Here is a 24897-nt window from a genome sequence, read left to right as displayed (position 1 = left end):
TAAATCAATATCCCATTGTGTCCTCCGACCCCCCCTTCAAAACTTCATACATTTCCATACCTTGAGTTGTAACATCCGTACACCAGCTTTTAGATCTGAAATCTGTGATTCCAATGAGCTAATGAGATCTATTGTGGCTTTGTTTGGTGTAGAAGCCGAGTTGATTGCTATAGTATCGGTGAGTTGTGTTTGAAGGGCTTGAATCTCCTTAGATTGCCTGCCTCGAAGCTCTTGAAGCTGAAAAAGGAAGAAAAGGAGGGAAAATAGATGTAAATCACTATTGAGTCCCTACAATCTGATTGGTCAATCAACCATGCATATAATTCTACTGGACAGACTAGGAATATCCAATACAATAGCTACTTTAACCCCGCTATCCTGCAAGTAGGTCATGGTGATGTCATCGCGAATGAAAACTGATGCCTTTAATCAATTGTCACCTTGCCAGAGGGAACTAGAGCCTTGGTGGATCTGAAGACGCGATTTACTTGTTCTGAGGTGAGAGTCTAATGACACTTCCATTAAGCAAAGTTAATAAATAAAATCTGCATAATGCATAGCTTTAATCCAGATTCATATCTTTATTCTCCTTGTGATTTGTTGGGAATTAAACAGCATATTTATTATTACAGAAATGCATAAAGAGTACTCACTAGAACAATTTGATCTTTCTGGCTATTAAGCTGCATGCGAAGCTCTCCGACCTCTCTCTGTACAGCTGAATTAATCCAACCCATCAACTGATCTTGTTTTAGGCACTTGATACATCCTTCTACCCCTGCCATAGCAACAAAAGCTCCTTGGTTTGGCGGCTCTTGGTCAGGATTCGAGGATGGGGTGAACCAATAATTGATCCTCTCTTGTAAGGAGATGAATTGCTGGTTGATTGGATGTAGAGAGGACTCTCCCTAATAGAGGATTCAAGAAAACAAGAACAACCCTTGACATTAATGTTCAATCTGTTTGAATCCTTTTGTAAGTTTATTTGATACAGCTGGGTGTGAGCTAATAGTATACAAATAATGCACGTAAGCGCGTGCGTGCAGGGCCAAATAATGAACGATGTGCGAGAAGAGCCAATGGATATACCGCACCGAGGTCCAAAGGACCGAGTGCAGTATATCCATTCGGCGAGTCGAGCACAGAGTTCATTAATTAGGTCCTCTATGCACAAGAATGCGAGCATTTTTTTATTTTATACAACCTCATGTTACTGAGTTGCCCTGAATGCTAAATTTGACCTCAATTCTACATAATTCACGACCTCACACTATCCAGCACTCTGACGTCAGTGCAGGACAGTACTTTTGGTATGACGTCAGAGTGCAGGATAGTGCATTTTGGATGCAATAGTGCTATTCGCTGAATATCCTGTGATCCGACTTGGACCAATCAGATTACAGAACATTCTTGGGAGTTGTATAATATTTATTTTCATTATCATTGAATGCACTCTTATCATTATTATTACCATTATTATTAAATTATCATCATTTATATTCTTATTATTATCAGAAGTAAAAGTATTCTACGCATCATCAGGCAATCCCTGTAACATATTACATTCATTTTTAATCTAAGGTTTGCTTCTACATGAAGATACCTTGAAGTTGATCTTTATTATTGTAGTGTTAATACAACCATGGGGCGTTGCAAGAAACTTCTGTTCAATTTTCAAGTCAAGCCCCGAAAGTCACACGCAAGTCCTTTGATTAACTGCAAGCTTGCAGACGATTAGTGCTCAATTACAAATAAACCTTCTTGCAATTACACATTACAATTTAGGGACATGCGCTTGATTTGCAATTGAACAAAAATATCTCACGATGCCACACTAGACAAATCCTACTTTCCATCTTTAAATAGAATTCAGAGACAAATATCAGCAGGGATTATTAGAACTTTAATTTTGTTTTAGTTACATTACTGACACAAAAAAAAATTTTCAAATTTTTTTCAACAAAACAAACTGTGTTATTCATGATATTGCCGGATAAAAAAAAATAAAGAAATGCTCATCAATATTTTTTAAAAGGAAGTTGCTTGAGTTTGTAAGAAAATAAATTCATCATTCCTTCCTATCTACCTTTGTTTCATTGGTTTCATTTCTTGCTATTAGCGGTAAGAAGAAGTATCTGCTGGTGGCTGCCGATGCGACTACACAGAAAAAAGAAAGAATGAAATTCATTTCATGATTGTCATAAATGAAGATAAAAACAATGCCTCCATATTGGGACAAGCACTTGTTCAAATTTTCTTGAACAGTTTGTTTAAAAGGTTTTAAAAAATGGAAGAGCTGTGATTATTGCAATATTGAACTTGAAAAAATAATCACATATAGTAATAAGCTACTCTTGCATTTTGAGAAACAAATTTTACATAAAAAAAATGTATTTGCTAATTTCAGATAATAATTATCATAATGGAATTGTAACATTTTCACTACAGGATTAGATTGATTTTTACTTGACGAATGACATGGCAGTTGGCACTCCATACATTTGTGAGTGTACTATGTACATGACTGAATAGATGAAAGTAAAGTTTGCTTGAAAGGTTGTGTTTATTAACTCAGCTTTTCAAAAAAAAATAACCCTGTAAAATTTTCATTATAAATCAATATGCTTATTAAATATTAATTTAAGCAAAGCTAGATTTCTTTTCATATGCCGTTCATATATCTAGCACCAAACTCACCAAACAGAAAAAGCAGTAAAGGAAGACAAAAGCAACATAATGGGATACCCCTTCTCCTTCTCTCTTCTTCTTCCAATATAGTTGTGGTAGTGGTGGTAGTTGTTTCTGTGTAATCACCACCTGTTGCATACATCTCACTCTCAGTGCGATACTGTGGACCATGCTGCAAGGTGGTGATGGGTGCCCTGGATTAGAAAAATAATATAAACAAACCATAAATGATTATGTATTCCAGAACATGGCTGCCATATTCATGTTAATTCAAATGCAATTCTGGAGATTAGATTATGATTCTGAAATTATCGAATGCTGCTTGAAAAGCATATATCACTCAAACACAAGAGTTCCTAAGTAAGCAATGCCTGTCTGAACAAATATGTATCTGTGCACAAGTTGAATATGATAAATGTCTTTATAAATTTTCAATTGAAGTATAGTTTTTAATCTAGTCAATATCACCAATGTTATATAGTTTTTCTTTTAACCTACCAATTGGCTCATAAACACAAATTCGTTTAATAAATACCTGACCAATCACTGAATATACCTGGTGCTTAATGATCAGGAATTTTACCAAGATCAGTAAATTTCAAATGATTTGCTAGTATGATGGCAAAGTACTTGTAACATCCCTAAAGGAAAATGTGCGTTGTTTGGAAGATAGAATTCAAGGATTATGAGAATAAAAATCATCATAACCATCATACTAATAATTACTTTGGTAAAGCATTTGTAATGCACCATCTATCTAGTGCATACTGTTCAGTGCAGAATTTCTAGTAACTAAATCCTACATGTATTTGACGTGATTGCACCAAGACCCGATTGCAACAAAATCAGTGTGTGCCAACCTACAACGCGCTGCAAACTCCGACCGGCTTAGTTGCAGTAGGATCGCAGACTAAATCTCACACATTTGACATGTCAAATTTTTCTGCAATTTTCCTAATTTCAGCCAATCAGATTTGTCCTAGACAATGACGCCACATGACCAAGTTGCTGCACTTCTGCAGCATAGACAACATGCACGCACAAGAAGAAGCGCAATGAGATGCAGGGCGCTGCAGAGCTGTTTCAATGTGTGTGCTTGCCTGTGATGCAATTGCACTGTGATGAGATCGACATTCGACAACTTGTTGCAATTGGATCTTATTGCAATCACATTGCATAGTGTGTGCTGGACTTACCTATGAATCATCTAAAGTGCAATTTGTCAATCAAGTCACCTAACAGTGAGTAATAAATCTAAACTCTTGAACTAATGGTTTTACTGACAACTTACCTTCTAAAGCTGTAGAACCAAGGATTATACCATAATGACCTGGATGCCCCGGCTATCTTTCGTCCTAACATCCACAAACATGACAATAACCACAGCAACAGATCCCCTACATTAAGAAATAGTCCCCATAGTAAAACGTTAATCGATGGAATACAATTTGATCACAATACATTCCCAGTTCGTTCACTTTAATATATTTTTTAAGTACATGTACGAATATGCTTTCCTGATTTGAAGATGGTAATTATTCTATAGAAATTGGTGTTAGTGTTCTAGTTGATTGAAACAAAGGTCAAGAGGAAATCCAATCATTACAATTGTCCATTTAGGGGGTACTAATGTGCAATTTTCAAACATTGTACCATCTGAGATAACATAGTTTTCTGTTGAAAGAATGTACAAAAAGAAATTGTAATTTCGAATGAAGAGATTTTTCACTATGCATGCAAATGTTAATATTTTTTAAATAAAGTGATGCTCGGCGATCGCGCACTTGCATCCCCCGAACTTTAGAATAGCCTACCAATTGACAGAAGAAGTTCGCCATCACTTACTATCTTCAAATCAAAATTGAAAACATATCTCTTTAATTAGGAAAATTGCTGTGTACACATAGAATTAGGTAAAAATAGCTCTGAATATGCACATCTGAATATATTCATATAAAAGATGCGCTATACAAATTCATCATTATTACTACTATCATTATCATTATTTAAAAGGAATTTTGTTTCTTTCTTGAAATATCCCTTGAATATTTTCTTGGTGGATTTTCTGAACACAACTCACATAATGAATACCCTGCTGATGACAGCTTTGACCTAAAGCTTGATGACGATGACTTGACGACTGTAATTGTCTTGGAAACCACTGTTCTCACGATAGTTTCTATGACAACTAATACCGAGATAAGTGAACTCATGAACACTGGGAAGACCCCTGTTTGCTTGTGGTAATGGTTTCCTTGCTGCTGCAGCCAAGTTGTAGACGTGGTTGTTGTGATGGTGGTGATGGTAGTTGTGCTTGTACCACCTGAGATAATATCACTTTCTGTTGATAGAATGTACAAAAGAAAAATTGTAATTTTAAGAGATAAATCACAAATATATAACACTCTTAATGTAAATCCATTACATATTCAACTAAGAATGATTCTAGACAGACACTACATGTATGCACAATAAACAATATTTCTTTTTTAAAATTCTCAAATCATTCTAAAGCTGGAACTTGATATATAAGGAAGAGGGTCTTGGCTCTATTGCATAAAAGTTACTATTATGGTAACTTTGCCATGCAATGGTGACTACCACAGTAACAAGGATCAACAGCCAATCAAAATCAAGGATTCCACGGAAGTTACCATGTTAACTTTTATACAACGGGGCCCTGCATTCAAAATGATCACATCGGACAGATTCCAGCATTACAGCATGACAGACTCAGGCCCGATTACATAAAGCCCGACACAGTAGTGCCTTTTGTAGAGAAATACAAACAAATGTCATCTATTGACTGGTAGAACAAGTATATGTACACATTTTATAAAATGTTTTTTTAGCAAACATACTCACCAGAATAGTCACTCTCATTACCATCCAGACCTACATGAAGTGTATAAAAGAAAAGAACAAGAAGAAAACAATGACTGCCTGAAGAAAATTAAACATAATTGGATAAAACAAACAACTAATTAATTACAAGGTCTACATGTACATCAAAATAAACTACATGTAGATGGACCAGGATACAGGCACGCCGGAACACTTTCAGTTTTGGGGGGGGCAAAATCCCGAAGGGGGCGCAATGTTCTTGACAGCGTGAGATACCGAAGCGATCGAGCGGGAGAGGGTGTGGGACTCCCCACAAGGACTTTGTGTAAAAATGGAGTATTAAAGTTGCGTTTCTAAGAGCATTCAAAAAATAAATTTCTTGAGAATTAAGCATAGAATTCACTATGAAAGACTATACTCATAATTTATGAGAACCTATGAAATCTACGCGCAAAATGATCGCTTCGGAATGTGGTTTTCATGTCTGATCAATTAAATTACATATTACGAGAATACCAGAAATTACATTTTTCATGCAATATCCTTTCAGAAACATTTATTTCTGTACATTCACATACACGGACAACGCGAGAGAGCACAATCATCATAAGTTTCAAGTAATTTCAAGTAATTTCAGAACAAGGAGTGTATAGCAGAAGCGTAACAGAAACAAAAGAAATTTTAATGAATGTCTTTTCAAATTCAAAATGTCATACTGTTCTGACGTGGCAGACGTCGATAAGCACTTAAATCCCAATTCTATGCAAATCATTTCTGACATCAGCATTGGAGATAGTCCCTGATTATCCATGCATGGGCAATACGTTTCATATTTTGTAACTGGAGGAAAAAGAAACATGACAAGCTTAATTGTCTAACAATTTAAAACTTTTCTAAAATCATTAAAGTTTAAAGCATTACTCGATTTACATGTATGTGTTTCCTTTTGCATGTCTTGTATGGCTGGGAAGCACTTTTGGATGACTCCTTCAAATTATTCTTTTTTCTTAACATATTTTCTGGGGAAAATGTGACCATAACTAAGAAATGGTGAATATCAAATTCCAGGAAATATTCATTTGTAAATAATCGTGAACTGATTAACAAACTACCGCAGTTCATAATGTACATTATGCAACATTATTTAGAAGAAAACAATTACATTCCAATAGCGGATGTGGTTGACGGTACACCATGTGGAGTTTTCGAAAAAGCGGATAGAGGAAGAAGTGAAATTGATAGGGGAGGAAGTGGACAGTTGATAGTCAAGTATTTTTTTGTTTAAATGAGCGTAGTCCTGAAAAAGACAGTAAACCAGAAAAGGTTGAAGAGCTAACATCTTCTCATTTATCTGAGAATCCAACTACTCAAGCCTCTTTAACCTAATATCTGTCATTTATCAGTCATTTTACTACACACATTTTCAAGAAATATTACTCTAGGACTTACTCTCAATCTTCAAATTTCTTGCTTATCAATTTTACTTCGGAAGAAGTGTACATATGTAGGTCCTAGAGTAATATATGACGATCTCAAGATGTTATGGTTTCTGGGCTTAACAGCTATGACATAGATTCCATATGTTGCTCACGTAACTAGCGTTCACGCGCATTAGTGATATCGGGTCCGGTCTGAGCGTTTCTGGGCGACCGCGCGTTTGTTAGCCGACACAGCCAGCATGCATTGGTGAACCACTTTCAATTTGCCATTCGCTTTTAGTCTGAAATGTATTCATTAAAAGGTTAAACGATATCACACTGTAATAAGATGGAAAAGGGGCTTATAAAAGGTATGTTTCACAGAGGGACATGAAGACGTTAGATGATAACATGATATGCGCTATACATCTACCGGCGTAGGCTGATGTCCGTATCAAAAAAAAGTTTACACTTAGAAAAAATCCTGTAAAATTATACATTTGTAATATCCTGATGATTTTTCCACATTTTAACATTGGTACAGGTCCATTTCAGCAAATGACGATAAAACTGTCGAAAAATATTTCCGCTTGAGTGAGCACCACTTACTTTTGAAAAGTTAGTGAAAAATGATTTGCGCAGAACTTTGAAATAGTGTAATAGCCAATAAAATAGACGTTAATCATGAATAACATGTGGAATTTAGCTAGTAAAATTGATCTGAAGATATCTTTTACCTATTTAACTTGTTTCATTGCCCAAACCACTTCGAGGAGTGCATTGCGCCCCACCCCACTCCCCCTCACACCGAGGCCATCGGGACGATATTTGCTTTACACTGAGCTGTGATTTACATGAAATGGCTTAGGCTTGATTTTCATTTTGTTAATCATTGTCAAGCTTGGGAAAAGTGTGGAGAAACAAGTATTAAATAAACAAGTGGAATGCCTCTGGCCGTCTCACCTGCATCACGCGGTTCAATATAGCAGCAGTGCTGACTTTGAATACTACTCTAACTCGCACAAGATGTTCAGTGATACATGGTTACTCTTATGTCCACTTTTTATGAACTAGACCAATAAACTTACAGAGATATGATGGTTATTCACCAAAAAAACCCCAACATGGCCAAAGTTCATTGACCTTACATGACCTTTGACCATGATCATGTGACCTTAAACTCAAACAGGATATTCAGTGATACTTGATTACTCTTATGTACAAGTTTCATGAATCAGATCCATAAACTTTCAAAGTTATGATGGTAATTCAACAGATACACCCAATTCGGCCAAAGTTCATTGACCTTTGACCTTGGTCATATGACCTGAAACGTGCACAGGATGTTCAGTGATACTTGATTACTCTAATATCCAAGTTTAATGAAGTAGCCCAATAAACTTCCAAAGTTATGATGGTAATTCAACAGATACCCCCGATTCAGCCAAAGTTCATTGACCCTAATGACCTTTGACCTTAATCATGAGACCTGAAACTTGCACAAAATTTTCAGTGATGCTTGATTACTATTATGTCCAAGTTTCATGAATCAGATCCATAAACTTTCAAAGTTATGATGGGAATTCAACAGATATCCCCAATTCGGCCAAAGTTCATTGACCCTAAATGACCTTTGACCTTGGTCATGTGACGTGAAACTCATGCAGGATGTTCAGTGATACTTGATTAACCTTATGTCCAAGTTTCATGAACTAGGTCCATATATTTTCTAAGTTATGATGACATTTCAAAAACTTAACCACAGGTTAAGATTTCGATGTTGATTCCTCCAACATGGTCTAAGTTCATTGACCCTAAATGACCTTTGACCTTGGTCATGTGACATGAAACTCTAATAGGATGTTCAGTAATACTTGATTAACCTTATGGCCAAGTTTCATGAACTAGGTCCATATACTTTCTAAGTTATGATGTCATTTCAAAAACTTAACCTCAGGTTAAGATTTGATGTTGACGCCGTCGCCGCCGCCGTCGGAAAAGCGGCGCCTATAGTCTCACTTTGCTTCGCAGGTGAGACAAAAATGAAATGTAAACCCACTTTAAATGATAAAAACTTAGTGAAAAAGTGCTAGAGATGTCTGATATAAACTTTGTTTCAGATTCAATTATGTCCTCAGATCCAGCAGGCACAAAAAGGGTAAAAGTTGTGTATACTAAGTGTTAAAATTTCGATTTGGGTGGCAAAATTGTTAGAAAATACTTGAATCTATCCGTTTCATTTCAATTGACTAAAAGTGCAAGGGAAATGTATGAGAAATGTTTCGCAGGGTAAGTTTGATTTCACCCTTTCCCCTTGACACAGCGTACAAACGGGCATTTCTGCGCAAACAGATTTCTGCGAGCTTTACAAAAATGGACAGTGCTCATTCAAGTGTAACATTCCGTCAAAATTTTTACTTTCATTGGATAGATGAGACCCAAACCCAGGATTGTATGTGAAAAAATTACCCACATGTTGTATATTTTTAAATTCCCAGGGCTTTTTCAAAGTGTAAACTTTTTTTTGATATGCGCTGTATACATAAACCTTGGTCCTTAAACATAAAGCTTGGTCATTTATCCTGTGGCAGATTTCAATGATAAATTGCATTGATTGAGTATAATAATATCAGCAACACAATCATATTGCTAAAGCTTTTTGTGGACCCTGAAAATTACTATTAGTTTGATTACTGACCATACATTTGCAAGCTCCTGTTCTTCTGATTGTTCCGTGTCATCATTCCCCTATGACTAGTGTCCGATACCACACCAGAGCGATCTGAAATACTTGTTTCATGAATACTGCTATAAGCCTCTCCATTTACATTACTATCCTGCATCTCGTCAGAAAACATATGCATTGCGGTCTTCGGGACCCGCCTTGTCCTCGATTTTGATCTTCCACGTGTTGGCGTATTCTCATATTGTCCTTCATGTTGTCCAGCCAGTCTATTGCTTCGTCTTGCAGATGATCTTGTTGCGTATCTGTGACTTGGTTGAGTTGAGTGCGGTGTCTGGGGTAGGAGCTCACTTTCGTCTTGACCATTCCTAGACATGATTGGAGTCTCGTAAGAGTTGGCCAGCCTTCGCAAGGACCCAGTTTGGCTTAACGACGATGAGTAACTTGCACTGAAATAACACAAAATTATGAGAACATTAAAATCAAGAAATACTTGAAAGAAGGCTCTATTCGCTACACCTGAAATAAAAAATGTGGAGGTGTAAAATAGACTTACACAATTAGAATAGAGTACACAATTCTACTGAAAAATTGATCATGGTCTAGTAACAGCATCAGTTCATAGTTCTACATTGAACTATGAAAGGAATGGCAAGGCTTTGAATCTTGCTCTTCATATTTTCTTTATCAGTTACATGTACATGATTGAAATACCAATAGCATTTTTAACTTTATAGCATTGAACGTACCTAATACAGAATTTTGTCAATACACTGTAATAGCAAGAAAACTTGAATTAATGTTCATTTGGTCATGCAGATTTAATGCCAGCTAAGCACAACTACATTGGCCTAAAGAAATGGAATCATTCAATGATATGGATGATACCTTGACTCTTATTTACAGAAAGCAGTCTCAAGCAGAATATATGTAAGGACTGTCAAACAAAGAGGTCATTCAGGTCATGTACCTTTTTTGTGTGTTTGTACATGCCCCATTGATCAACACATTAATTTTTCTTTTCTTACATTTCTCCTTGGATATTTATGTTTAATACGTACTGATTTGATGTGTCATTTTGTTTCCTAATTATGATTATAGTACTCTGATTTTATGTAAACAGAATTTTTCATTCTTTAGAGACCGTTTTTAAATGTTTTTCTTGTTCTTATAAATACTACTAATTTTCAATTCATATCTCATATATAATATTAAATAATAATCTAATATTTCATGCTTCTAAATTTGAAAGAAAACATGACATTTTTTGTTACCTCCTTGAGTATGTGTAGTCCGTCTTCTCCCTGCAGAATAAAAGAGCAAGAATTAGGAAAAACATGAAAATATCATTCACCATAATATTTCTATGATTTGTGCAATACGCTCATGTACGGCACAGGCTAATCATGCAGACCAAAATAGGCATTTTTAATGCATCATCAAAACACCATATTGACAATAATTGTTATTACAGACCGTCATCTTTTTCCATTTCTGAGCATACTGATGGTGCTACCTCCAAATACTGTCTTCTATGGCCATACTGTTATCTCTAAAAATCTCTTCTGCCTTTACACTTCCCGGCAAATTCATCTTGAATCATTCTCTCATCCTGCATCTCTATCATATTGTTATCATTTTGTACAACAAAGATACGTCTATCCATCGACAGTGTTCCGATATTGTGACTCAAAATAGCAACATCAAAGTATCTACATGTACATGTGCAACTGAACATTAATAATGTACACAACTTTTTTGCAGGTGACACTCCAAAAGCAAAGGGTTCAATCTATTCAAAGTCGATCCTCTTGATGGCGGGTTCTTCAACACAAATTGTCACGACCTGCTGTCTATAATATGAGTTCTGGATCCATGTTCGATGTTCCATGTTCATGTGGGCATGCAATTGAGAAGTATGTACTATGTACACTGCAGTGTGGGTCTGTGACCATGACACAATTTTCAACGGGAAGTTCAAGAAGTCATGACTTTCATTTATGATGAATATAAGAAGCACTCGCAGCCCCCTTCAGGTGACAATAACCCTGGAAAACATTTCATGCAATACTGTACATACTTAGATGACTATTGTTATAACTACTGTAAACCCTTGCATCTGATTGGCTGAAAGCAAATTTGTCAATAGAAATCACCAAGTTTTTATGAAATGCTTATTAGATTCTTGATAACTCTCACATTTATATTTTATAACCTTCAATATGTGTCTGTTTCATGCAAGAAGCAATGTACATGATCAAGTTCTTCTTTGATTATTGAATATTTTGATAAATAAAAAAATTAAATCCTTTTAAATACATCATTTCTCCTCAGCCTGGGTTTACATGTACATGTAGGTGCCTAGGTGGCAGGAATGTGGGATTCCTGAAATTAATCTTTAGACCGACATGGCTCAGTCTTTGGAATACATTACAAGTGTGCATTGGTCTTGTTTCATGTATGAATTATCCCAAGCAGCTTGTGCATTATCACTGGCAAATTAACTGAAAAATTCCCCAAATAGCCAAATTTTATCACGTCAGGATAATAATAATCAAGACGACACCCATAAAAATAGCTCAAGCTCTCTCACTTTTTCTGATTGAGATGTAGTTTGCTGTGTATTAAAGAAATACATGTACTGGGATAGTTTAAAAACTCAGGCTGATGAAGATGGAACTTTTGCTACTGACCTTGATAACAACCACTGTTCTGTCTCCTCAGGCTTCTTGAACCTCAGCTGGGGGCTGTACATGAAATATGAAAATACACAAAAATTTTCACATTAGAATCAATCAGCATGATACCGCTGCATAATTCATGATCTTCTGTCTTGGGTCTGTAAGGTCACACATTTCAGTATTTTGTACAGGCGGAACCTTCAGTATACATGTACATGTACACATTTGCCTATGCTTATTATACATATCGTGTATACAGGTATTTGGGGTTTTTTTAATGTAATCCACTAATCTGTATTCCATGATGAAGTAGAGAAACATTGAATGATCTCTATGGATACAAAATTTGTATAAGCAATTTGTTTCTCTTTTTAAGAGTGCATACATTACATTACGTATTAAACTTTGAGCATGAACCTTTATGTATGTTGTGGATTGTAATATCAACAACTGTGTTTAATTGGTACTATAGTCTGGTACATAGTAATTGCATTTACACCTTTCATGGTGAATGAGGAAAACACTTTACAAGGATACCAGCCACATATCCTACATGCAATGTTAAAAATGCAGTATTTTGAGGGATTAAAAAAAACCTGGGTAAAAATGACCTTTTCATGAGACCTTCCATATTTTTGGAAAAAAAAATCACCCAACCAACATTGCAAAATAATGTAAATTAAATAATGTAAATTTACATTTGTTTGCAATGTTGGATACATGTGTTTTTTTTTACATGAAAGGACTCATGAAAAGACCATTTCCACTCAGGTTTTTTCCCCTTTATATGGAACAGTTGGACAAAAAGCTTCTGAAAGTACTTACAATGTATTGAATTATACTCAGCATCTTTCATTGTGCGGACATATTTTCAAACAAACACATCTCAGCCTTGTCCACACCTTCTCCCAATATTAACAAGATCTATATTTGTTCTTTGAAATGTCCAGATTTGACTTGTTTGTTTGATCAAAATTAAACACTTCAACAGGAAAGAACACAACTCTTGTGCAAGGTGTATGAAAGTGTGAATAATTGAAAGAATCAAGGATATTCAACAAAGAAATGGAATTTTGGGGATGGGCAAAATACAAATTTGAGACGATTCTGAAAGGATCAAAGACACTGGTACATGTAGAACAATATAACCTTTGGTCAAACTCTGATAAGATTTCAAAACATTTTATTTAGGTCTCAATATAATCAAGGCACTTCACTGAAAGCCTGATTACAGTCTTTGCACAATTCAGAGAATCCTGTCCTAATGAGTTGCGTTAGTTTTCAAATCAACCTCTATTTTTGATTGGTATCAGTTCCTTTCTCTTGATTACATAATTTTAAATCAATCTCAGTTTGAGTTGGTTTTAATTCATTATCATGATTTGTCATGGACATGCCTCAGGAATTCACAATCACATTGCCAATACTTAGCCAAGGAATTTATACCAAATATATTTGAAAAATTGAATTACTTGAAAAGATCACCATCAATACAAAAAGAAACAACTTTTTAAATTACAGCCTTCCATTGCACAGTAAAGAGTGAATGTTTTTCAAATATTGAAAAATATAAAAGACATTTATAGACCAATCAACATTTTGTCACATTTGGAGACTCTTTAAATAGAGGTCTATTAGACCCAGACCAAGTCCATAACTTGCTTATTTCATAACCGATTTTGATGAAACTTTTTTAAAACTGTTCCTCTCATTTTACTCTTTCCAATAAGATTGCTTCTCTTCTTGGATTTTGGTTTCCTTAAATATCTCTATTGTTCGAGCATGGAGAATAACTCTATACATGTAGGGCCTACATGGTTTGAGCATCTATATGTGTCTATATCTAGGCTCTATACAATCAATTGACACATCCAATAGCAGCCAGGATATTGGTCTTTACTGAGGACATCAATCATCATCACTAGTTTACATTATTAATGACTTGACCAGAGTGTCCTGTCCATACGGAATAGGTCAATTAACCAGAGCCAACCGGTCAGTGCTTCAACTCACCTCTTCTCTGACAAAGACACATGAGAAGCTAAAGAGGAATCCATGCAAACAGGATCATATCAATTGTCATTGGTCTTGAATCATCGTTTAAAACATCTCATGGGGAAATATCCATTTGAATCCTGGCACTGACCTTGCCAATACCAGATAGACAAGATCAAGAATTGAAATCCATTTAAAACTAATGTCGCTCAATATTCTCAACTGGTTCAAAAAAATTGCGGTAAACTCCCAGCTTGAAGTATTACCGTTCATTGGACTGGTAGGCAAGTTTCTCTGAATGAAGACTGGAAAATTTCTGGTACTAAAAGGAAATTGTTTTACGAATGCATGCCATGCTGTATGTTTGTGCTGGTGTCATTATTACCCAGGAAACGTCGAGCGTCTAGCGGAGATCATGAGCTTAACTCTTCCTCAAGGGAGCATCGAAAACAAAAGGAAACAGGGGATAGCTATCTCTAGTTTCGGTTAGGATTGTTCCCATAGCTTCAAATACTGTGCATGGGTTTGCACACTTCTTCCAGAGAAATACATTGTATAGTGTTCATGCATACAGCTGCATGTCTGTCTGTGTGTGTATATGTAGAAAAAGTTAAAGTGAACATAAAGAAACCACAAGTATAATTTCCTCCTATTAAATCATCTTCATTTATTAAGAAACCACTGATATTAAACAAATAGCAGAAATATTGAGCAGTGGGAACAATGCCTTTGTGTAAAAGGAGACTGCACCAGGCACCTCGAAAGGAAAGTCCAGGAAGTAGAACTTGGAAACCTCTGACCTCCGTAAGGATCTGTTTCCTGTTGATATTCAAACTGCACGAAGCGTCACTAAAGTTGACTTGACAAATCAGAAAAGAGACAAAGCAAATGGTAGATGCATGAATATCTTGTTCACATCCAGGAAACAAAGTGATTAACACACAAAATGCATCTTTTCACAAAGGACTACACTGTACGTGTTAAGTGAGGCTATAGTAAAAATGTACTGTATGAATGATGGACCACATTTCACAATTAAGTCCTGATTGGTTGAATACAAGATACACATATATTACAGTATCTCAACCAATAATTGTGTACACAGATCCTTCAATTAAAAAAAAGGGTTTACAACGTAGGATGTTTTGGTTTGTTTCAACTTCTGAAGAGAGTCAAAGGTGCTAAAACACAGAATCCATTTTTCCCTCAAGCATACTGTAGATCTGTCTGGGTATACAGTAATGGGGAGGGGGGTAATACATGAATGAGAAAATATATCAGTCGACTGTATTATGATACAATGCACTTGGGCTACATCATGCAGGCTCACACTGTAGGCCTATTATAAATACACAAACTATAGTTGAGTACCCCCCCCCCACTCCCCCCAAAAAAAAATGCTCAAAGTTTTGCAACAAGAAAACACTGTCTTCATTTCAAGATCAGTCATACATGTACTGTATCCATTTTTACCAAGCTTTTTCTTTGCATGACTTGTGATATTTGTACAAATAAAATTACTTCTCGATGACAGTTTCATTTTCGACGAGAATGCAATCCTTGTAAATCCATCAATGATTCCAATATGTCAATTCAGTGACCTATGTCAACCGACGGCTTACCCGCCTACATGATCAAATATACATTCCTCTCAAAGTCAACACATCATGTTTCCGATAAACATACTGTACAGTAATGTGTTCGACAGATGTATACTATTATTTGTGCAATGATCTTCATCCATTCTTTGAAGACAACACACCTCTTTTTTCCTGTACAGTACATGCAAGACAAAAAAATCCAAGAAGTTTCAAATTTATCTGATTCTTTCATCTCATTCTAGAGAATCTGTACAGGCTAAACTTTACTTCCATATGTGCATACACTGTACAAATGTGGTAGGGTAAGAAGGGGAATCGGGGAGAAAGGGGGAGGGGCAGGTCGGTCCAATTATGCACTTGCCATTTGATATCAAGCTCACATTCTACCTGCCACTGATGTCAATATTCCCTGAGGTTGAAGTATGTGCTAAATCAATTAGCATGACATTGTCACAAACATTCCTCCTTTGAAATCAATATCACATCTATGTGAAAGGTGATCAAGAGGTATATCACCTTTCAATTGGTTTGATTGATTGTGAAGGTGACTCCACTTCTGCATCTACATGTACTGTGGGGTTGTTGGGGTTTTTACTGCATACATTGAGAGTTTATAGAAATCATGAAATATAAAACAAGTGGAATGCCTCTGGCCGTCTCACCTGCATCACGCGCTTCAATATAGCAGCAGTGCTGACTTTGAATACTACTCTAACTCGCATAAGATGTTCAGTGATACATGGTTACTCTTATGTCCACTTTTTATGAACTAGACCAATAAACTTACAGAGATATGATGGTTAATCAACAAAAAGCCCCAACATGGCCAAAGTTCATTGACCTTACATGACCTTTGACCTTGATCACGTGACCTGAAACTCAAACAGGATGTTCAGTGATACTTGATTACTCCCATGTACAAGTTTCATGAATCAGATCCATAAACTTTCAAAGTTATGATGGTAATTCAACAGATACACCCAATTCGGCCAAAGTTCATTGACCTTTGACCTTGGTCATGTGACCTGAAACGCGCACAGGATGTTCAGTGATACTTGATTACTCTAATGTCCAAGTTTAATGAACTAGACCAATAAACTTTCAAAGTTATGATGGTAATTCAACAGATACCCCCGATTCGGCCAAAGTTCATTGACCCTAAATGACCTTTGACCTTAATCATGAGACCTGAAACTTGCACAAAATGTTCAGTGATGCTTGAATGCTATTATATCCAAGTTTCATGAATCAGATCCATAAACTTTCGAAGTTATGATGGGAATTCAACAGATATCCCCAATTCGGCCAAAGTTCATTGACCCTAAATGACCTTTGACCTTGGTCATGTGACGTGAAACTCATGCAGGATGTTCAGTGATACTTGATTAACCTTATGTCCAAGTTTCATGAACTAGGTCCGTATATTTTCTAAGTTATGATGACATTTCAAAAACTTAACCTCAGGTTAAGATTTTGATGTTGATTCCTCCAACATGGTCTAAGTTCATTGACCCTAAATGACCTTTGACCTTGGTCATGTGACATGAAACTCTAATAGGATGTTCAGTAATACTTGATTAACCTTATGGCCAAGTTTCATTAACTAGGTCCATATACTTTCTAAGTTATGACGTCATTTCAAAAACTTAACCTCAGGTTAAGATTTGATGTTGACGCCGCCGCCATCGCCGTCGGAAAAGCGCCGCCTATAGTCTCACTCTGCTTCGCAGGTGAGACAATATATATCTTTCAAAAATAGTTAAAGATAAGTATGTTCATCAAGATCCACAAAGAAATTTAATAAACAGATTTAGAAGAATAACGACAAAATGGTGATAGCTGAGATATACTGTACAGTACATTGTACATGAATAGGCCTACTACAGTACACCTAAGCAGGTATGCATGTATGTGTACATGTACATGTATGCAGCAGAAAAAAATAAAACAATTGAATCTTTTCAGGAGATTAGCCTACATGTATAAGGTTACATGCACCAGTAATTTCTCTTCGTCTTCCTTCATGGAAGAAGAATTTTCATTCGAAATATTGATTGGCAAAATTCTTTGTTTAATGAAAGTTCCAGCTAATCAATCGATTTCAGAAACTGCGTACAGTGAACCCTTGTACAAGTAGTTAATTCTATTTTTTTAAATAATAAAAATCAAAAAGCAATTTGGCTTTGGAATTATGTACAAAAAAATAGCCCGTCTCATAATCAAAATCATGTTTTTCTCAACATGTGTTGCATAAAATTGAATTGAGTTGCCTGTGCCATATTGATGAGAAAAATCAACTTCATGATCAGGGCTATTCCAAGGTTACTCATGTTACATTTGGAGACACCTTGACTCGCACTTAGAGCTGTAACTCCATTATTATTGATAGGAACTAAACATCTCCTTATCTAAACAAAGTACACAGTCTGGCTATTTTGTATAAAAATAAAACTTGGGAAATTCCATTATGCTCCTGGCAAATCTTTGGAATGTGTCGGTTACTCACGTTACATGATTTGGACATGCATAAAATGAAAAGTCGACATAAGTGAAAAGTCTCCTCATACAAGGCTTTTATGAAAGTTGATTATATCCATTTCAAAGAAGTATATTAGGGAGACAAACTTTGTATATAATTAAAAAAGTAAAGAAAAACGTCCATGTACGGTTAACAACACACATGTCATTAAAAATTCAATAATGTGTGTAAAATTCATTGCTAGGAACATCTAAAAGAGATTTTATACCAAAAATTGGAGCTTTATTAGGGAGTAGAAGGGAAAAGTATGATTTCGCTTACTAATTATGCATAAATTAGCATAATCGCTTAATACCAATTTGCATGAAATAAATTACTGTATAGTATTGTAGATTATGTTCAAGACAACCTGCACACAAATTTTCGGCGTGATCGTGCGGCCAATGGCCGAGATCTCAAGGGGGGCCTGGGAGCCCCCCCCCTCCCTCCCCCCTCCGGGCCATATCAACTCCCAAAATACCCCGGCCTAGATAGGGTTACAGGTAAGGGCATTCAATGTGTTCTTCGAACACTCTTTAAAGTTTGGTTAATCAAAACCAAGTCTTACTAATGCACTCTCGCATTGTGAATACTTCTACTAATATTCAATTTTTTGTGTGATTGTATGACCACTGATATTTTGATGAACAAAGAGTCGCATCAAAGAGATGTACCCTCATTTTGCTTTTAATTAATCAAAAATAACTTCACAACTCACCATGAGACTTAAAACTTGACATCCCACAGAAAATGTTACCGAACTGAATAATTTTTACTGGTTACTCACATTACATGATGGTTACGTTACAAAGTTACTCACGTTACAGTTTTTCTTCATCATTTTTATAAAAAAAATTGTACTTTTTAATGATTTTGATAGTCATCACTGTGTCAAAGATTGTTTGAAGGAAGAGAATTTAAAATCCCACCAATTAACTGTGAAGAATTTTTCTTTCAGAAAACAAAGTAAGTTTTTTTGGTTACTCACGTTACATCACCTGAGCAGGTTGCAATATTCATTTTTGAATGAGTACTACAAATTTACTTGAAAAGCGGTTGTGTATTTTAAGTAATTTGACTCTTCTAAACTTCAGAAATATATAAAGTGGTATGTTGTTGCAATAACAAAATGGTAATAAGGCATATTTCATTTTTCACTATTTTTCTTGTATTTTGGTACACAATGGAAGACACAACTTTTGACCATTTTTTCCAAAGTATACATATGAAAATAAACTTTTTATTTCTTGTTCCTGAAACTATCATGTATGAAGAACTTAAAGTATTAAAAAAATCAAGAAAATATTGAATTTGAATTTTTAAGGTCATGTCCACCAACCTGTGGAATTGCCCATCAGTATATTAACCAATACTGCAATTTAAGCATCTGAATTTTCGTAAGCTCTTTTTTTAAAAACAACTTGACTAGTTTCTTGATTATTGAACAAAAGGCTGACAACAAATCACATACCATAATGGTATCATGCTCACAATGTACATGTACGGTACATGCAGGGATGCAAATATCCCTGGTACATACATGTAAAGGCTCAACTGTACATCCACATGTATGAATGATGATGGCTATATTATGCAAACAATTGATGTAAACGAGCCAAAGAGTAAACAATCCCAGATAACTATCAAAGTTTATATAATCAAACTGGACAGCATTCTTGCTCAATGACCGTGACTGACAATTCATACCAATTTTAAACAAAGTATTTTTTTAGATTCTAACAATGAGCAGCAGATTCAACAAGATTATTCCCTTGGATATATGGTAGAGGATCGTATTACCGAACACTTTTTCATGAATTCAGTCATATCAAACACATTATTCTCATAAAATTCACCAAACTTTCACCATAAATAACACAATTACCTACAAAATATAAATATGTAAAAATTTTGCCGAAATCGATTTTCCTTTTTACGATATTAGCTTCCAATCGGACCCTAATAGCATGTGAAATATTTTGGTCACTTGAAAAAATGTATTGTATTACCAAACATGTGTTTTCTATGGGAAATGTTGAGAAAACAACAAAATTACTGATGAGCTATTTTTACCGTATTTTATTATGTTTAGAATATTAATACTTTGAAAATGTGTTTTTGATCATTTTTCATCATCTTTCTATTCAAGTTCCTTTTGGAAGAATGTTGCAAAGTTTTGAGCGTATGAAATTATTTTGTGACGCTACGATGCGCGCGTTCGGTAATACAAGGCCGGTCGGTAATACAATCACTCACTATACATGTAATCAAATAGTTTGTCATACATGTAAAATGAAAGCACAGTACATTTACGTATAAATACAACTCATGTACAGACGTACCTACAGACATACACTGTAAATCACCATGAGAATACCCCTTTAAATACAAGTACATGTACATGTAAATTGGAAAACATACAGGTATATGTATGGATCAAATTTACATTTGAGGGGGAGGGGATGAGAAAATAAAGAGAAATCATGTATAGGCTAATTTGTAAATTTTATGTAAAAATATGTCCAACTCCAACTAGGCCGACATGTACATACATCTATGTATGTTCAGATTCAGAACACCATTTTAATACATTGGTGTACACACACAAAGGAAAGAAGTTGAAAAGAGATAATATTTTAATACACTGACGGAAAACAAAGATATGATTAGTGTAAAGTGTACAATAATTGTTACGTTTCTTTGATATGTGTATGACATGTGATCACTTGAGGTCATTGATCGAAACAGGAACTGAGCCCTGCCTCAGTCTCGGAAATTATAATGCCACTAGACATCCTACATTTTGTATGTGAAATTGTGAATGCACATTTGTCAAAAAAGAAACAATATACATATCAACCATGACCTACATGTATCATGATCTCGGCTAACCTTATGCAAATACAGTATAATTTCTGCAGAGCTCTTCATGAACTGTGCACACAAAGTTAACAATAAACTTGACTTGTAATGTATGTTTGCCTTATCTAACATTCCACTTTTCGTTGACAGACACACTTGAGTACAAAAATATGAAACTACCAGTTAACAGAAAAGATGAAAAAAAATCATGATTTTCTATGCATGTTTTAAAAATCCTTTTATTTTAATTTCCAAATAGCCTACATATTTATGCAAAAACTGCTAATCAAATTTGAGAAGCAAAATCATTTCCTGACCATGACCTTATTATTGAGAGACACAGACATTCAAAGTGAGTTTGGCATGCTTCCAGAGCTCTACACAACATTCAAGTCTGGGCGTCATCTTTTGTAATTGAAACCTTAAATCAATAATATACGTCGGTCCTGAAATCTTCAATCAATATCATCAGGTCCTGGAAAGCGTCACCTTAACTCTAGGATGCATTGTAAACTGTTCATGTAGCGGTAAATTTGTTTACCAACCCCCAACCCCTTTTAATTTGGGTTTATAATGTGTCATTACAATAATACAAATCATAAAAAACCACTATAAAGTATTCTTGATCATTCTACATGTATCTTCAGTACAGCAGTCTACATGAACACAGTCGAAATAGGGGCCCTATTAAAACCCAAATAATTGATGTAAGATGTAACATGGAACATGTAAAATATTGTAATGGATCAAAACACTTAAATTTAAATTGTGATTTTCTAACACCCCCCAGGGTTCCACATGTCACATTGAAAAAATTTGCTCTGCAAATATAATTTAATCATTTTTATTGTGCTTACTATTATATTTGTAGTTTTTCTCTTTCTTCTTTCACTGCGCCTTGGGCACTCTGCCGAGTGGATTTGACGCATTACAAATCACATGTATTATTATTACCGTATTATATTTTGGTACACAGAAGATGACTCTCGAGGGCTAAATTAATCAAATACCATTTGACACCATGGCCGTGGTCCATCTATGTCTCTTTTTTACCTGGAGACTACATGTACAGGTGCCCCTTTCATGTGCCCTTTTAATGTAATCATTTTTATAGTGATTTGCAGAATTGAAATTTACATAAAAACCTGCGACTGCACATTGACCAGACTGGTACAAGTAGAATCATCATTATGATTTATTTAAGAGTTACATGTAATGTACAAAAAAAATAAAACAATAAAGTGAGTGTGCACGCAACTCTCTCTTCCTATCCTAGTGTGCACAACTGTGAAGTGCACAATGATTATTGTGAAATCTTGTGGAAATTTAATTGTTATCAGGAGGACCCCTTTTTATCAAAACTCTCTTTTACTGATTTTCTTTTCTACATGTAGTGAATTGGACTACTACGGTGCATGGTACTACATGTATGTACCCTTTACCTTGACAAACTGCAGTCTGTACAAGTACTGTAGGAAGCCAAATATCCCTTTCCTCACATGCAAGTCATTATGGTTCTCTAATAATAGCCAAATTTAATATCCATGTACCTAGATACTTGTTTGATTGGTGCCTGTTTTAGTGAGCTTCTCTCACTGTTCAATGCTTCAAATCAAATACTTATTATCCCTTTTTAATACACAAATCATTAGTATGATTAAATTTCATATTATTAGACAGTACACTTTAAGCTCCAGCATTCTCAGCTTCATAAATGTAGATCTAATGAAAAGTTAGAAGCTTCATACTTTTTTAAGTTTCTTTTTAGTGTCAATGCTTTTATTTGTGTAGGGTTCACTTTCAAATATTATCCATTCATTCACTTTAATAATCATAGTAGTAGTTACATTTCATTTGATTTTATTTCATTTATTTTATCTATTTTTATTTTTTTATTTATTCGTTATAATTTCATTATTTTTTTATTATTTATTTATTTTTTTTTTTTTTTTTGGGGGGGGTATTTTACAAATGTGGCTATTCCCCTGGCTATTCTAACTAGAAAGTTCCTCTAGTACAGTGCACTCAATACAATGTGATTAAAAAAATACTACTCCTTTCAGACTGTTGACAAACTAGCCAAGCTCTACTCACACTTCCTATCAATTAGGCAATACTAGAAGTAAAACTGAGACAGCAAGGAAGTGACATCATGTGTTTTTATGTTGTAATACACTGCAATGACACAGTCAATATGGTGACATTTCTAGTGATTTGATCCACTATAATAATTAATTGTGGAATACAACTTAAAAGTCATTGTACACACACATTTTTTCAATAGATAGAGCTCTTTTTTATTTCTGCAGTTTTGCTGTTGTGACTGTACACATTATATGGGCTCCAAATTGTTACAAATCATCATCAAATTATTTTTAGCTCTCTATTGTGAATTGTCATCATGTGTGTACAGTGTACTACAAATAATAATCTTTTTTGTTTGAAGGGTTTATGTTTCCTTAAACTACATGTATTTCCTTACCCTTTGGAAGTGCCCACACCAATTTACTCTAAATCTACTAAAACATTCGGAGGAGAAATCTACCAATAAAGTACAAATGCACGTACATGTACATGAATGAAATGACACAGGATTTTTCTCTCAACCTGGTCTAGTGTACCAGCAATTTGTCAAAAGCTACTCAACCAGAATTTAAAAAAAAATGTAGATAAATCTTACTCAGATGAAGTGATGAGCTGTGTGGTTCTGACGATCAACATGCATGTATGACTACTTTTGCCCTGTAATCACTAATCAGACAGCCATGTGTTTGAATCCAATCATGGCATGAGTGTCAATTGATAAGCCAGCAAGGCATCAACCTACATTTTGCCATTCGCCATATTACCGGTGTATCCAGTAGATATGGCTGCTCTCTTGTCACAGCAGTAGAGGTGAAGGGGGAGGGGGCAAGCATGCATTGGTAGTTTTGGTACCCTCTCCCTTTGTTTTATACAAAATTAAAAAATTATGAGTGGATGTGCTAATGCTATCCCCCCAAAAAAAAAAAAAAAATCACAGTAATTCAGTGACTGGGAATACTAGTAATCTATTATCATTATAATGTAAACTGTATTGTACAGAATACGTACATTATTGTGTCCAGTGTACATGTACAAAAGCATATTTGATTTAATATTTTTCAATTTTATTTCAAACAACTTAGTCACCACCTCTATTTACAGGACTTCGGCCTACAAAAAACTACTTGAAAATTAAGAGGTCTGAAAATGTTCAAACACAAAAAGAGTTGCCTACAAGTTACTTTTTGGTGCATATTTGGGATCAACAAAATTGTGTGAATAATCTGTGTGATTTTTTTATGGGGGGGAGTCTTTCAAAACTAATAAAGTTTACAAGAATACAAACTAAAAACATCTTGAAAGTTCTGAAATCATCTTAAAATCATCCTTTTACAGGCATTATCATTAAAAAAGAGTGAAATTCTGTCAAATTTGACTTCTATCTGATCTAATTTACTTTTGTTTAATGACCTTCTATATATGTCATTTTGTATATTAAAGTCACATAAATTTATGCAATAATTGCATTTAATAAAGGAAACCAAACCCAAGAAGAAGGGCAATCTTATTACAAAGAGTAAAA

General features: G+C 35.0%; 1 protein-coding gene across 2 annotated transcripts in view; it reads right to left on the bottom strand.

The window, feature by feature from the left end:
* Positions 1-24897, bottom strand: part of LOC121423155 — a 41929-nt gene that overhangs the window by 7478 nt on the left and 9554 nt on the right. Inside the window, exons 1-11 of one of the 2 annotated variants that reach the window (XM_041618458.1) lie at positions 14328-14594; positions 12327-12380; positions 10908-10937; positions 9649-10082; positions 5554-5583; positions 4769-5029; positions 3980-4085; positions 2698-2882; positions 2087-2157; positions 654-908; positions 61-237 (exon numbers count right to left, since the gene is read on the bottom strand). In XM_041618458.1, the coding sequence (XP_041474392.1) occupies positions 61-237; positions 654-908; positions 2087-2157; positions 2698-2882; positions 3980-4085; positions 4769-5029; positions 5554-5583; positions 9649-10082; positions 10908-10937; positions 12327-12380; positions 14328-14371 (1647 nt within the window). In that variant the 5' untranslated portion in view covers positions 14372-14594. Of the gene's footprint in view, positions 1-60; positions 238-653; positions 909-2086; positions 2158-2697; positions 2883-3979; positions 4086-4768; positions 5030-5553; positions 5584-9648; positions 10083-10907; positions 10938-12326; positions 12381-14327; positions 14595-24897 lie in introns of those variants that run through there. The other variant, XM_041618457.1, reaches the window with a different exon arrangement.

The sequence above is a fragment of the Lytechinus variegatus genome, chromosome 10 (assembly GCF_018143015.1).
Source record: "Lytechinus variegatus isolate NC3 chromosome 10, Lvar_3.0, whole genome shotgun sequence".
In the NCBI taxonomy this organism is placed as follows: Eukaryota; Metazoa; Echinodermata; class Echinoidea; order Temnopleuroida; family Toxopneustidae; genus Lytechinus; species Lytechinus variegatus.
The sequence above is the reverse complement of the archived record's forward strand: the minus strand, read 5'-3'. Positions and strand labels throughout refer to the sequence as shown.